The following is a 16,654-nucleotide window of genomic DNA, read 5'->3' on the forward strand; positions in this document are numbered from 1 at the left end:
AAAAAAAAGGCCTCTTTATCGAAATTCCAAATAGACGCTGCAGATAATTGCCCCTAAATGCTCTTTAGAGTTTTAAAGCATGCTTCAATCCTCATTCTCCCCTATACATAACCCTCTGCTTAACTAAGCGATGCCAGAAATTTGCTGAAATATATGCAGAAAAATGTATCAAGATCAGGCAAGAAATGACAGCATCTACATTGATACATGCGACAATACCTACTGTTAAATGGTTCCGATCTGGCTCTATCCAGCAAGTGCCCTTAAAAAGACAGTTGCCTGTTTCAAAATCCAACTGCTGTGCAGTGCATCTATTCCCAGGATCTCCGATAAAAGAATCTTTTGAAAGCTTGGATCACCTGGGTCTATGCTGGCTGTTGTGGAGCTCCTCTGTAAAACAACTTTGAACTCAGTTGACTGGACAATAACATGGCTATCAAATAAGTCAACTGCATATTCCAGTGATCTTAAATACTGCTGCCCTACCACATGTTTCTCATTTTTGGCAACACCACTTGAGTGCTTTCTGCATCACAAATATTGAAATTTTAAGCATATATCAAGAGTCAAGGTACATACCAATCTAGCTTCTGACCATTTGTATTGCGGTCATGTGTCAAGTGGTAAGTGATGCCTTTTTGAATTTTAGACAAACAGGATGTCTGGCTACTCACCGTCTTCGACTTCTCCGTTGTGCTCAACACTAGAGCATGTGATCTTTATCAACATCTTCAAATCACAAGTGGCATTGATGGCCAAGTCGTTATTTACCTTCTTCCTTGATTAATGCACTCCGTTTGTGAAAACAAATTACTGAGCATCTTTCCCTATTGCCAATAACATATTGGTGCTATTGGATAAATCTATTTTTAAATGGATTACTGCTACCTGGATCTGTGGCAAGAGATGTTGGGTACAGTAGGTTCAATATTCTGAACATACACAACTATGAAAATAGCCCCCAGGTCAGATTACTGAAAACGATTCCATCTAGAGCTGTGACAAGTAAATACTTCAGAGTCGATTTACTGCTCCTAGTTCCCCAATTTAAGTGTTAAACACAATTGATTCCACATAGTACTAATACATTTCTTAATGTCCAACTCGGCAGGCGATCACGTACAATTTTCTTTCCTTCAGTGCTAACAAAATTGACGTGGTGAAGTATAATTTGCAGATTCTGTTCTTTCCGTGTCAATCTGTAATTTACTCAACCTTTTCAGTTGAATAATTTCTGACAACGGTGCTCAATAAGTGGTTACACCCTATCCAACGTCATTTTTTCAGGATAGGTGACATAGTTTTTCCAATCGCTTCCTAAATTGTTTGCTGTTGCAGGCTTCCTATCTATCCCTAGCAGTGTATGTAGAGTGAGTGAGTTTAAGTGTCAAAAGGCTCCGTTCAGTTATTCGATAACTGCTTCTACCTTTATTCCTGGTGCCTTAAGGCTGTGTGGCTTGCATGATGTGCTGTCTGTCCTTCTCTGTTTGTTTTGCTCCTGAAAATAAAATTGTCTTTGTGCCCTTTGTATCAATCCGAATGAGATTTTGGGAGCAACAGATAAAACTGTTTCCTGCCTAGATACTTCAGGCACTACACAGCTCATCTCAGCCTACTAGAGGAAGTGTTCCTAGGTTAATCTGCCTGTCCTTGTCGTGCACATAGTGGGCAGGATTTCCGTGTGCATTCTTGCCCTCTTAATTTGTGTGTGTCTCACTCTGTACAGGAGAGCTGTTTGCGCAAGCCCCCGTTGAACAGTTTCCTGGCATAGCAGTCGAAAGTGTGACAGATTCAAGCAGATACTTTGTCATTTGCATCGAGGATGGCAATGGTAAGCAAATATTCTTCTTCCCAATGGATGGTGTGATCATTACAGCAAAGCCAATCTGTATGCTTTCGTTTTGTGCTACTTACTTTAATCCTTCCACTCAAGTTCATTTTTCCAATCCCCATCCTCTTTCTCTTTTTACCCAATTAATTGTTCTTCCCTTTAATTATGTCCTTGCTACTAACCTCAATTTTTCCTTTCACTTTTGGCACATTTCCTCAGTCCTTTTTTTTTTTTTTTTTTTCACTACCTTGTCGGTGGGTGCTGGGTGCCAGGCTCTAGAAGCACCTCAGGGTTTCTTTTATTGTTTTTGGACGTTCCTGTACTCAGTACAGTGTGCGCTCCACTTTTATGCATATCATAAAACAGTGTCTCAAAAGGGTGCAAATTAAAGGAGAGTTACATGTAGCACAAGGAGTTGCTGAGAATTGAATCAAAGGGGGAGAAAAACCAGGGAGACATATTGCTTATGTAACAAAAAATGTATTTTAGTGAATATACACATTTGACATATTAAGCTTCATATAATCAAACGTAACCTGTGGGATACTGTGCACAAGTGCTTATGAAGGATTGTGATGGCGCAAGTGACACGTGAGGAAGTATGTACAGCGATAGGAGGTGGCGCAACAAGGAGCAAGTGAAAGTAAAATTTACATAGTTAGAACACCCATACAATAAATGGTCAAAAATACAAATTAATCAAGTAGGGTGTCTTTGAGGAGAGCGTCAAGAACTGCGCTGTAAAAAGTCGATGGCGTTTCAGCCTGTTGAAGTATTTAGGCCATCATCAGGACCATGTTACAAAGATATAAAAATAACGAAATAGGATTGAAATTCACATATAGTACAAGTACAAGTGAAATAGTATTCCTAGACACCAGAGTATATGTCCACAATGGGCAGCTAGAAACAACAGTCCACGGAAAAACAACAGCCACGAACAGCATACTACATGGACAAAGTTTTCATCCTGAGGTACTGAAAAAGAATATACCTTATGGGGTATTCATCAGGATGAAGCGAAATTGTTCAAATCAAAGTGAAATGGACAAGAAATTCAAGGAAACTGCTGCCAGATTCACCAAAAGGCGATACAAAAATGTGATATTGAACGAGGTGAAAAAAGAGCCAGAGAAAAGAATCAAATTGAAACATTGATCCCACAAAGAGAATTAGAAACTGAACCAACTAAAAAGGAACCAATCAGAATGATATTGACATACACCAAGGAGAGCCACAAGATACGAAAAACATTACAGAAATACTGGCATGTCCTACAAAAAGATCCGGACATTGGTAAGGAACTTGGCCAATTTCCACATATGACATTTAGAAAAGCACCATCTCTGTCAGACAAACTGGTTAATAGCCACTTCGAGGAAAAGAAGAAGAAATCCAACAATTGGCTGGATGTAGCCAATGTAAGGCCTGCCAAATAGGACGCAATATAATCAAAATAAAGGACCCGAAAGGAAAAACCTTCAATGTGGAGGGCACCATTACTTGCAAAACAACACATGTGGTGTCCCTATTACAATGTTTTTATGGCAAAAGATATATCGGAAGTACCATCTGTCCATTACATAAAAGAATATTGGAACATATCCGAGCCATTGATAATCGTGATCCAAGCTATGCAATGGCCAAACACATGTCAACTCGTGAAAAAGAAAAAAAGACTTGGAAGGACATGACATACAGTGGACTAGCAGCAGTACCGATAAAAGAGAGAGGAGGAAATAGGTTGATGAACCTACGTCGATTAGAATCGAGACTTATCATTCGATTTAAAACAAAAAGCCCTGGAGGATTGAACGGGGATGAAGAACTTTATGTGCACCTTTGTGTAATCCATACCATTCGAAATATATTCTGGTCAATAGTAAGATACATAAGGGTCTACAATGTACTATGTGTATATGTTGGATAATTTGGGCACTTAATCCCTATATACTTGACAATGCGCGGAACGTTATTTATCAAAATATAATGTTTCCTTGAAAAATGGATATCTACATGCTATCATACTATGGATGCATGTAGTAATGTTTATCTATTTTAAACTCACTAAGAGACAATACAATCATTAATTTGAAACAAAGCGCAAACATAAAAACACTTGTACTGACCGGTACCAGTATTATAATGCAACCATGTACATACCGCGAATTTAAGATGAAAAAATTGCAATTAATGTAACATGTAACTACCAGTACCATAATGCATTATAAAAGTGCAGTCATGATTACCTGGTATAAAAGGTTGAAACTGAAGAGGGACAAATGTTTGTAACCGTGATCAAGATCGTAAGATTGAAACGCATAGCTTGAAGAGCAGTATGCTTTAATGGCACACTGTTAAAATTAACCTGCTATAAAACGACATCCTGGTGGAGTGCGAGTATAATTTCATTGGTGGTGAAAAAAAAAATATATATATATATTTTCATCAACTGTATACATGTGATCACTCCATGATGGACCAAGAAGAAGAGAATAGAAAGGCGAAAGTCTGAGAACTAGTTAAAAAATTAGCCCTAGTGGGGTTGGGGGACAGGGAAGAGATGGGTCTCGGCAGACAATTACCACGTGGCTAGGCTCAAGGAGAAGAATGGTGTGAAAAAATGCGCTGGACCCAATGAGAGGAGGCGACTTACGCGGGCGGGCGCACTGTCAAGAATCCAGGTGGGAGGCTGTCAATTTTCCCACCTTGATTCTTGACAGTGCGCCTAGTCACGCGGTAATTGTCTGCCGCAACCCGTCTCTTCCCTGTCTCCCAACCCTACTTGGGCTAATTTTTAATTAGTTCTCAGACTTTTGCCTTTTATTCTCTTCCGTCCACCATGGAGTGATTATATATTTATGTCGACTTTTTATAGTGGAATTCTCTATGCGCTCTTCTCAAAGACACCGCCTCATGGGAACTTTTTTCTCTCTTGACAGCCAATAAGATCTCGAAGAACTGTGTTAGGAACGTTGGAACTACAGTCCCATAAGGGACAACACAAGAAAATGATCCCTTGTACAATCAGAATCCTTTTTTTGGGGGGATTTGCGAATCCCAAATGGCAGAGATTTATAAAAGTGTTAAGCCTTTAAAACACATTTGGAAACTTTTATAAACACATATCTCAAAAACTACTGAATGGATTCACACTAAATCAACAGAAACACACTTTCTGTGTAAAGTTTTACTTTCATGCCAAGTTTAATGTAATTCTATTCAGCAGTTTGGGCTGTAGGCGAGAGCAACAATTCTTATGGATGATAAAATGGGAAAATGTAACTTTTTTTCCAACCCCCATAATGTTTCCCCCTGCACAGATCTTCATGAAACTTGGTCTGCTGGACTTTAGCTGACTATGTTGAGCAATTGTTATAGCAAATTAAAAAATGCTGTTTCAATGTAAAGTGTGACTGGACCTTAACTACATAGTGGTCACTGTGTTATATTAATGTATTCATATTTTCTATGTGTGTGTGTATATAGTTATAGCTATATTTTTTGGACAGGTGGCGCTAGCGCTTGCATAGTTATGGTTTGGCCAGTGTCCATGAAAGAGGAATTTTATTATTTTAGAACTTCAGCACTATTCAAATCTGCAGAACACTTCAAAAAGAGTTAATCAGATCTGAGTTAGGCGTGGGAAGTTTTGGCAGGTCCGTCAAGCTAGAGGACTAAATATTGAGCAGGTAGGTCAAAAAAGTGCTACTGCTGTATGATTTTTCTGTCTGATACAGAAAAAAGAGCTGAATGGAATTAGACTAAACTTCGCAAGAAAGTTGACCTTTACTGAAAGAAGAATTTTTGCCTGCTTTTTTTGTGTAACTCCATTCAGTATTTTTGAGAAATTCACGTTTACATTTTTTCAGTATCTGATTGATCAAGGGACCTTTTTTTCTATCATCTGTTTTAGGTTTGCAAATCCAAAATTCTCGAGCGGTGCGTGGACTATGTACCCGATTCCTGGAAAAACATAAATGAAACGCGCCATAATGCAGCAGAAGTAGCCGCTCTAAGTCGACCCCCTCTTTTAAGTTTAAGTAAAAAATAAAATCCTGACTTTTTCTGCTGGGCTTATGGGCCCTTATGTCCACAAACCTAGACCCTTCAGTGGGTTGGGAGAAGAGTGGGGCGTGTGCTGCAGGGATCAGCTGGCTGGATTGGATGTAACTGGGTTTGACTGCCAACCACTGCTGCTAATGGCTTTTGGCTGTACACAGCTTATGCGACCTGTCTGCTTTCTGCGGGGTACATGGCCAGAACATAGGCTTGGCTCTGCAACCAATCCCAGCTGCCCACAAAGACTGTGTGCAGTTGGCCCCCACTGCAAGCCAAATGGTACACCAATGCCAACCATAATTAGCACCCCAAATGCAATGCTCTTAGCATCACCCTCTGTGACAGATACAATTACATGGGTTGTTTATAATCTTACAGATGAGATTACATATTAAATTACCCTTACACATGTGTTAATTTAATTACGTTGCGCTTTTAAATGTTCATGGTGAGGTCATGAGCGTTCCATTTGGTATGTGATTCGTGGCTGTAGTGTCCATTTAGGGGCAAGTAGTCACCATAACTAACTCTAACTGTATTTTTTCAGTGATTTTTCGGAGGTTTTTTTAAAGCTACGTTTAGATTTTATAACCAAAGTTAACCATAACTGCATTTTATCCTTAGTTTATTCACAGTATTTTATTTTATTATCACATACTCCAACAGGCCATAGACTATAGGTTAGGCCATTTCGCCAGTGCCCGCTGGGCATGGCTGAAGACTGTGCTAACAGGGGATCTTCCTGATTGCAACAGGTTGGAAAAGTTTGGCTGTGTGCTATAAAGGGTGGCTGTAGGCCAACAACCCCCGCTGCCCACGGTTTTTGTTCATGCACAGCTAGGGTTATCCACAGGACCTAACCTATGGACAGGTCTTGCACCCAACTTCCCACTCGCAGACCATTTTGGACAGACCCGTGAAATTCTGCAGTTTGGTTAGCGACGCTCACCACACACACCATGACGTGCTCCTCCTGTTCTGGGTCCATATTGTTATCTTGTTCGCTCTCTTGTTTTTTTCTGTATCTTTGCCAAATTGGTGTTTTGAGCATGGTGGTTTGTGTGAGTCATGACATTTGTTGCATGCCCTGCTAACCATAACTGGTGAATTACAGTGTTTTTACGAGTTTGTCAGAACTATAACTCACTTTTTAATCCTGTTTTACGTTGTTTTCAGTTAAGCCTTATATATATTTACTTATTCACTAACTTATTTAGTGTGGTGCTCAAACAGTCGTCTTCAAGTTTTAGTATTTTGGGTGTGCATGAGGTAGTGAGTCAGCCCACTTCAGTCATGGCCGAGCTCAGTATGAGAGATGGCATTTCTGCAAACAAAAATAGCCCCTTCTGTGCCAGGACCAAGTTGTCCAATGCTTGCCTTTTCTTTTAACAAAACATTTTTTTCTTTCACTTTTTTTCCTTATGGCAAGGGCCCGTCAAGTCCCCGAACAATGATTCTGAACTGCTCACATGTCTTCATATATGCTCATTGTGAGTATACTTAATTGTTTTTGGGAGAAAAAATATATAAAATCGTTACACATGCATGTGCATGCATCCGCACGCATGGGCTGCTGTCTCTAAAAGGTTTTTGTTGCACTTTACAAAAATCCACTCAGAGATGGTTTTATAATTTATCTTGTGTTCTACATTTTTGTTTATTTACCGAGGGCCCAGTACGGCTGCTGCACTGCTAGTATATTCATATCCATATTATTTTTTCTCAGAGCCATACTTATTTGGCTTACTATGCATCAGCTCCCATGGACAACTATCTTAGACTGTTTTTTGATGGACTTTACAGAAATCCATTTAAACATGGCCACCCGCACATGTGTGTGCATTCACACACTTAGGGCTGCCATCTTTCAATGTTTTCTGTAAAACATTGTTCAAACCGGCTGACCATGCTTGTGCATAGTCACGCGTACATGGGTGGCAGTCTTAGAATGGTATTTGTAATTGTTTTACAAATAAAACCACTATTTCCACATAAAGCACGAGTCTGACCCCTATCAACGACAATGGGTCAAGCAGGACCTACTAGGCCCAACCGTGGAGTTGTGGCCTTTTCTTCCTGATGTCCCAGGGCCAGACCTGCTGTGGGTCAAGTCTTACCCCATCCAGGACTTGACTCTGTGGTAGAGCGTGTCAAGCAGTCAGACTCTTCAGGGGTGAGGTAGGTGCGAGACATACCCAAGCACCTATCTCAGAATGTATACAGTAGCAGAAATATGATAATTGTCAATTTAAATACTACCTTTTATGAAAAAAGGAGTATTTAATGTGAAGAGACAAAGCTTGAACAATACACTAAATAATCCAATTAAAGTCAGCATGCTAGCGCTATCTAGGATGAAATCTTGTAGTCCCTCTGTCCTTTCTAGTAGGGATGGGTTTTCCCCATTTGAATAATGGAGGTGACTCTGAGATGCAGCCTGCGCTAATCCCAAGCACCACAGACTATGCTTTGCCTTAAGAGTTCACCAGTGCCTCAACAGTAAGTTTGTACAAGTTCTCAGGGGCCGGAACAGTCTTACCTGACCCATAGGCAGCCAGCAATCCTTGGAGGACCAGGGCGCTCCTTCGCAAGCTCTGTTTGCGCCTTTCTGAGGGTCAGCAAACTCTTGCGGTCTTTTACCAACGATGGGTCATGCCTCCTTAACCCTGGTATGACTCATCAGTGTTGACTGACATCTTGCGGCTCCAGCAGCAATCGGTAAGTGTTCTCTACAGAATCCTGGGCACGGTCTTGACTCTACAGTAGTGGTCCCCTCTAGGCACATGAAGGGGCCCCAACTTCAGCTCCCTCGCGGTGCAATGACCTAGTCTTCATGGTGGCCCTCTTCTGGCAAACTGGGTGAATGACAACAGTGTGCATACCTGGGAGATGATCCTAGTTTCTGCAGAATTGAGCAGATGGGCCACACTCCTGCAACGGTCCCAACCAGACTGGGTGTTTCATACCTTGCTCACTTGGATCCACTTGGCAGTATCCCTGCTGGGCCTAGCTTCCTCCAAACACTCTCCTCTTCCTTGCAGACCTCTCTGGTTTTGGCAGGCAGACTCTAGTAGGTGCTCACCTCTTCAATGGCGGCTCAGCCCTTGACAGGCAGGTAGAGGTTTGGTGTTCCTGGGTTAGGGCAAGGGGTCTTGACTTCCTGGATGATGGCCACCTCACCCAGTGGGGACACCTGCAGACCTTGGTCCCCAGTCCTGGATCGAGCAGCAAGAAGTATTATCTACCATCTCCTGATAGTAAGATGCTGTTCAGTAAAGTAAAGGGGGTGATGCTCCCACCTGTATAGTCCAAATACAGACACACACGTGATTTAATTTGTGGTCTGTGAAATTGTGGGGGGGGGGGGGGGGTCAGCTCCTTTCAAGTACCACTCTCCTCTTCACTGTCCTTTGTCAAAAGGACAGACTGCCATAGCAGGAATGGCTCCAATGTTAAGTGACCCACAACTCAGGCTAAGGGATTAACTGGGGATCACACCTTGCTGTCCGCTTTCACTAAAATATGCCACATAAAGATTCAAAGGACAAAGCATTCCTCACTACCAAGATTCCCTGGTGGTACCAACCTTATCAATCCCACCATCTCCCTGACCATGAGCCAAGGCCCCATGGAGAAGTAACTCTTCTCTGTATCAAAAGCCTTTTGATGTGTACTGAGGACGCTCTGCTCCTCTCTCTTCAGTGTGTGTGTCCTATCCCAGCCTTTAGTAATGTCAGCAACACACATCTCCTGTCTGGGGTGGTTGCAGTCCTCACCTCTCCAGGCCCTGGGCTTCAAAAATGTAACTCACAGCTCATGTTATATACAATCCACAGGCACACACTTGGAACTCGGCACGCACGCACAAGTACTGCACGCTGTCCAGTGCTACTCGCAATTTATACAGGCCAAGGATGAGTTAAGTACACAGCACAGAACTTTCCACGAGTGGGTCAGTAGATCACACTCAAGTGACAGTGACACAAGAAAAAAGGCTTGTTCACATCACTTCTTCTACTAATCACTAAAACTGGTATGCTGGCATTGCACCGTTCCTGTGTCACTTAACTCCAGGTAAGGGCAGTAGCCCGTTACCATCACGAAGGTAGCACATGGTGTGTCCCTCCCAGACTAAGCAGAAATCTTTACCTTGAGTTAGGTCCACACACATGATTTGTGTTTGACATGCTGAAAAATATCTATCTATGTACCAGGGCCCTGAGGGTAGGGGTGCACGTCTGTCACCATGAAAGGGACTGTTCCTTCCCAACACCAGGCAAATTGAATCTCCAACCGCTTCCTCTGCTTTTAAAATATTTTTTATAGCAATGTCCCTTCAATGAAAGCAGACAATTCTAGACCATTACCATGTGCAGGACAGTGACATTTTACTTGAACAAGTCTAGCCTGATACATACCTAACTCAATACACAACTAATCACTAACCTGATAAACATCTGCTGCCATAACCTTGTTTTTCTAGTCTTTCAGACCAGCAGGATTAAATGCTCTGCTTCCTAGGTCAATATAAATTGGAGCCCCTTGTGGTTCAGTGGTTTTCAAAGACACTGACTTCTTGTAAATGCATGTCCGCTCAATTGATGCTGGATATTTCAGTATTTTCCACCACTGCCACTGCTTCCAAAACTGACTCAAAAGTTAAGTTTCAGACGGTGGTTTCCGCATATTCCTGTTCCCACTTGAGGCCCAACTGAGTTTGGTTTTCGGTCCCTAATGGTGGAATGATTTTATCCACTTTTCAAAGTAGCTGGGTAGTCTTTGAAGAAACACTGGCATCGCCAGTAGGTCTTGCATTTATAATCCCATTATCAAACTGGAAGAAAGTGAAACCAATACCTTAAATATTGAATTCAGTATTGTCAATCATTATAAATAGCATGGTGTGTTTAAATACTTTTCATGCAAGAAACTCTGAACAGAATTTAAAGCCTGTTGTGCATGATCAGTCAACCAATGCTCCTATCATTTTGTGCTCTGCAACGGCCATGGTCACTGTAAGTACACCTTCTTTCTCAGTTGCTTTCTGAGCCTCCCTCATCCCATAAATGCGGACTATGTGGGCAATGGCTATGACTTTAATGCAACATGGGGAATGCAGGAGATAAAACAAAACCAAAGGCTGCTCTTAAATCACACCTCAGCATAAACATACCTGTTTCTGAACTTTTAATGATGAGCTGGAATAATTTGGGATCAACACCGACAGCGATTGCTCTCAAGTGTGAGAGGAAGCAGCACATGGGAGAAAGAGCAAGAAAAGATCTTCACTCCCATGCAGTGTTCAAAGACAAAGAATAAAGAAGTTTCCTGATGTAAGCCATGGAAATATACAAGTGTACAAGTCAGAGAATGGTAAATAAGATATGCTTTATGGGAGGGACAAACACAAGAGGAAGGAACGTCATTGAATAAACAGCGAGCACATGAGATTGACAAGATAAGCAATGGGCTGACTGATAGCCTGGGTCTTTGATAACTGACTATAGGCTAGACCTAAAGAGGATTAAAAGCCTTTATTTTTCTTGATGGCTAGGGCAGTTTGGATGCCATTGTTTTGATATCCATTGTTAAAGAACTTTATAATTATTCTAGCTTCGACCTTAAAAGTTCCCTTGACATACTTTCTACCTAAGAGGTTTCACCTCTCTTATTGAGGATGTGTGGTTGGACATCCTAGCTCTCTGTTGGTGACATTTTTTCTGTATCCTGATCAGTTATTTTGTATACATCTGGAATTTTACAAAACAGTTTGAGAATTTGGAGCATCCAAAAAGTCTGCAGCCGCCAGTACAAAAGCAAGTAGCTGGGTTTTACTTGGGGACAAGCTTAATGTTTAACCTTGCTTTCTAGTTTTCATAGGCTACCAAGGAAAATCTCTTGGCATTTGTCTTCCTTAAAAACTGTTTCCATGGATACTTTAATGGATTAGTCAACGTCTTTCCCTTGGGATGAAACCTCCTCTCCCCGTCTCTTGTTTTGGATTTGAATTTGATTTTATTTGTTTTAGCTTAAACACCTTTTGAACCTTGAACATGTGTGACATTTTATGCGGAATATCACAACCAGCCTTCTTTTTTGTGACAATACATCTAAAAATGAAAAGTGAGTTGTGTGTTTTGATCCTCTGACAACCCCTGTGTTGTGTTCCTTCAGAAAATGGGAATTGTTTAATAGTTCTCCTTATTTCCTTAAGTTCTTTACATTTTTCTGGCTACAAGTAGTGTTTCTTCTTGGAATTTTGCGGTGATGAAACAAATGCCACAATTGTGGTCTTTGGGATTTGTATGCATACAGAGCATAGCCAAAGCAAAAAAGATTCTTAAGCCTTCCAATACAACATGCCAGAGTGTCTTTTGTAAGTTGAATGCTGCAGGTTGTTTACACCTCCTAGTGTTTTATGTTCATACAATCCGGACAGTGTCCATGAATTTCTGACATCATGTTATTTAGGATGTAACCTGCAATGCAACCACTGGTTCATTGAGAATAATGCCATAATTTCAGACTTCCAAACGGGATTAAGTCCAGTAAGAGTCACAGAATCTGGCCTCATTGCCATCTGGGATGACCTGGCGAACTCAGATGACAGCAACAGTGTTGCTGCGCTACTTCTCTTGGACCTCTCGGCTGCCTTTGACACAGTTGTCCATGACCCTCTGATACAAAGACTCTACGAAGCCGGCATAAAGGGAACTGCTCCAGATTACATTACATCCTACCTTCCCAACAGCACTAATGTCATCCATACCTCCATCTTTCTGTTCCAAACCGTACTTCTCAAACGAGGGGTCCCTCTCGGTTCTTTCATCTCACCCATGCTTTTCAACATCTACATGAAGTCATTTTTTTTTTTAGAGAGTTTTATATCGCGCAAACTAGACCTGAGACATCGGATATCGGAGTGCTTTACAAGAGCACCAATTTCGTTACAGATGGACACATTCATTTTTGTTAGGCACGGGGAGATTAAGTGATTTGCCCAGGACGTTGAGCGCCCCTGCCAAGACTCGAGCCTGGTTCCCCGGCTTTGAGGTCAACAGCGCAAGCCGTAAGACCACATACTGCACTGATCAATCAATTTCACCTCACGTGCTATAACTATGCAGATGACATGCAAATACTCCTTTAACTGGAATGCCTCAAAGACATGAAAAAAATCACTGATTTGCAGTTGTTTAAGAGCCGTGGTTCAATGGATGACGTGAAGCCATCTCAAACTGAATGCTTCCAAAACAGAAATACTCATGTGTGGGGATTGGAAAAAGTTTGACCCGCTCTTCACATGGCCTGATGTTCTGGGAACACCACCTAAATTATCAAAGGAAGTAAGAAACCTCGGAATTACCGTGGACTCGAAGCTATTAATGAATGCCCAAGTGGACATACTTGCAATATCAAGCTTTGTTACCATAAAACCTCTGCGATGCATCTTTCTCTACCTGGGATTCCCACGCAAGGTCCTGGCTACCATCTCTCTTGTTCTGTCCAAACTCAATTACGGTAATGGCCTTCACCATGGATCACCTTTAACAATTATGAAAAGACTACAATGTTCTGAACGGATTCAGAATGTTGCTGCCAGACTACTCTTGCATATAAAGCTGCAAGCCCACATCTCCCCTGCCTTGAAAGCTCTACATTGGTTACCAGTTGCCAGAAGTCCACTTTCAAGCTTCTTTGTATCACCCACAATGAGATACATGGAAAGGGGACCACTCTTCATCAGTATTAAAATCACCAAACTGATTCATCAAAGGAACCTCTGCTCTAGAGTGGCACCTCGCCACAAAATCCCAATGTACAAGAAAAAAAACATGGATGGTCCATACTTCTCTGTTCAAGCAGCCAAACTTTGGAACTCTTTACCCCCAAATATAAGTTAAAAATGTAAATATTCGTTATAGTTACTTTTTTCTATGTTTAATACTTGAAAGTCTGATTTATTAAATGCAACTTTAATCTACATATATTACCTTTCTTATTCATACTTACCTTTCATGTACTTATGATATACCTTCCGTGTACTTATGTATCTTAATATGTATTACTTTGTTTCAAATTCAGCATATCCAATGCACTACCCTATTTCCTACCCTATATATTGTCTGCCTCTACTGTGACTCATCTCAAACCTCATTCTACTACTCTCTCCGAATGACTACCCTATTTCTCACCATATACCACTATCAATATATCCTCTACCTCAACTCTTGAATTCATCTCAAACCTCATTCTACTACTCTTTCCAATGCACTACCCTATTTTTCACCCTTTACCTGTATCAATATATCCTCTACCTCTACTCTCTCATTCATCCCAAACCCCATACCACTACTATGATCCAAAAAATAACCCTTTATAGACTTTTCCCTCCTTGGATTATACTTTTTTTTTCTATTCAGATCTCCCAAGCAAGCCTTTTTAAACCCATCCCTCTGACCGTTCCCCACCCTTTACTCATCCCAAACCCCCACCTACTGTTATGAACTCCCCCAAAAAAGAAAAAAACTACTTTCTAGACCCTTCCCTCTTCTATCCTTCCACTATTCCTTTTCGAACCAAATAACAGACTAACATGCCTACCACTCAATGTAATATTTCCCTATACTAATTCCACACTAATTCTGTTTGTTCCAGAGTAAGGTGCTACCCAACAAAAAACGCTTCAACACATTATCCGTTTTAGCAAGCACTATATAAATGCAAATCCTTCCTTCTTCCATCTCTCCACTATCCTTTTCAATCCATATAACAAACATGTCCACCACCCAAATTAATTTTATATTCCCCCAGACTAAATCACCACTAATCCTTTTTGGTTTCAGAGTAGCGTGCTGCTGGCCTCGAAGCACTTCGATGCCTCATTGGGGGTGGCAAGTGCAACTTTTCCCCCTCCTCTATCCCTTCACTATCCTTCTCAATACAAATAATAGACTAACCTATCCACCGCTCAAATTAATTTCATATTTCACTATACTAATTTCACAACTAATCCTTTATGGGTTCCAGGGTTGTCCTACTCAACGAAAAAGCGATCTGATTTCTCGTCAGGAGTAGTAAACGCTATATGAATGCAATTACAATGCAATGTTTTAAAAAAAATTTAATTCTGTTCTCTCATGTTCATTCTTGACTTTTCAGTACTCTGAAAGAGAACGCACGTAGGACTAATAGTCACTGCAGTAATTGACTTTTACTTTTTATTTGAAGCTACGAATGGCTGGATATGTTCAAAGATTTGACCCTTATATGTGCCTCATCAGAAAGTGTTATCTGGGTAACTGTACAATTCCAGAGCCCTCTAAGTGCAACCAATGATATGCAAAATCTCATAAAAGGTATCTTTGATGGGATCATATAATATCTGTACTTTCCTCTGCAGGGCGACGAGCTTTCATTGGAGTTGGCTTCGGCGACCGAGGTGATGCGTTTGACTTTAATGTTGCACTTCAAGACCATTTCAAGTGAGTGTCTTTTTTTTCTTTCTTTCAAATCCCTTATCCTATGGGTGTTAAAACTTTTAGAGACTGATTGGGATATAGCAAGGAGTTGGTCGAGTCGAGGCCATGAGATAAAAAGTATAATTGGCATGGGAGGTAATAAGAGGGGTATGTGTTTGTTATCTGTAGTGGTCAAACTCCAGCAACGACAGATGGTCCAATGGAGGGGAGAGAGATGTGAAATAAACATTTCCTGACAAAAAATAAGGGAATGATATTTGAGTTAAGATGTTTTGTAACTGACAGATCCTGATTTATCCAAGAACTGAAGTCTGGGGCGCGGTACATTGGCTGTAGTGGAAGAGCTCACACAGAGTAAAATGTGGATAATTCTACATGTTTTAAAACTTTGTGTTGCCTAAAACATGTAGAACTATCAAAATTTTCCTCACGTGTGATCTCTTCCAAAACAGCCAGTGTACCCCACCCCTGACTTCAGTTCTTGGATAAATCCGGATTTTTCAGTTATAAAACATCTTAACTCAAATAGGGAGAGGGCAGAGTTGTGTGGGAGATGAGCTGGTTCCCTATCCATTCTGCAGTGAAAAATCTTACCACCACTTTCAAGTCTGAACTGTTATATTTGTATGAATTTCTTTTGCGGAACTGTAAACCTTCATAAGAAGTCTGTATAGTCTTTAGAATCTAGATTTATGCTCCAGGTCAGCTGCATTTTCTCTAAAGCGAATGCCAGACTTTTTACAAGTTAAATGAGGAGCTAAAGTTGGGCAGGAAGTGGCCCTGCAGATGTAGCTTTTATAACATTATCTGGGAAAAACTCAAATTAAGTCAAAATTGAACATGAGGGCTCCTCCCTTCTCCTTTTCGTCTCTTCCTCCTTTACCTTTCTTCATCTTCACTCTTGTATGACCATATAAGAAATGTAAAATTATATTACATAATAACGCATATATTATGGTAAATTGTATTTTAAAAGTTAGGTGTTAGAGTAGAATTAGACATTCATGAAAGTATTGGTTTTGTTCACCACAGGATGTATTCTAAAGTTAGTGTTAAGTGCGACAGATATTCCTGTATATATGTAGCAGTAATTATGTACAGTAAACCTAGCCTGGAAGCAGTGAAGTGTTGAACAGCTGGATAGAGCTTGTGTGTACGATTCAGATAGTTTAAAAAAGATAGTAATTTCCCATTGTCTGTCAAGGAAGTGGGTAATAGGGATACTTTACTCATGTTGACAATCAAGTGGTGTTGGCAAAAACATGCTATCTCTTTAATA

General features: G+C 40.8%; 1 protein-coding gene across 1 annotated transcript in view; it reads left to right on the forward strand.

The window, feature by feature from the left end:
* Window positions 1-16,654, forward strand: part of NECAP2 (NECAP endocytosis associated 2) — a 104,160-nt gene that overhangs the window by 52,965 nt on the left and 34,541 nt on the right. The window contains exons 3-4 of the mRNA XM_086921918.1: window positions 1,727-1,831; window positions 15,297-15,378. Of these exons, the coding sequence (XP_086778044.1) occupies window positions 1,727-1,831; window positions 15,297-15,378 (187 nt within the window). The remainder of the gene's footprint in view (window positions 1-1,726; window positions 1,832-15,296; window positions 15,379-16,654) is intronic.

This window comes from Lissotriton vulgaris, chromosome 5 (assembly GCF_964263255.1).
Source record: "Lissotriton vulgaris chromosome 5, aLisVul1.2, whole genome shotgun sequence".
Taxonomy (NCBI): Eukaryota; Metazoa; Chordata; class Amphibia; order Caudata; family Salamandridae; genus Lissotriton; species Lissotriton vulgaris.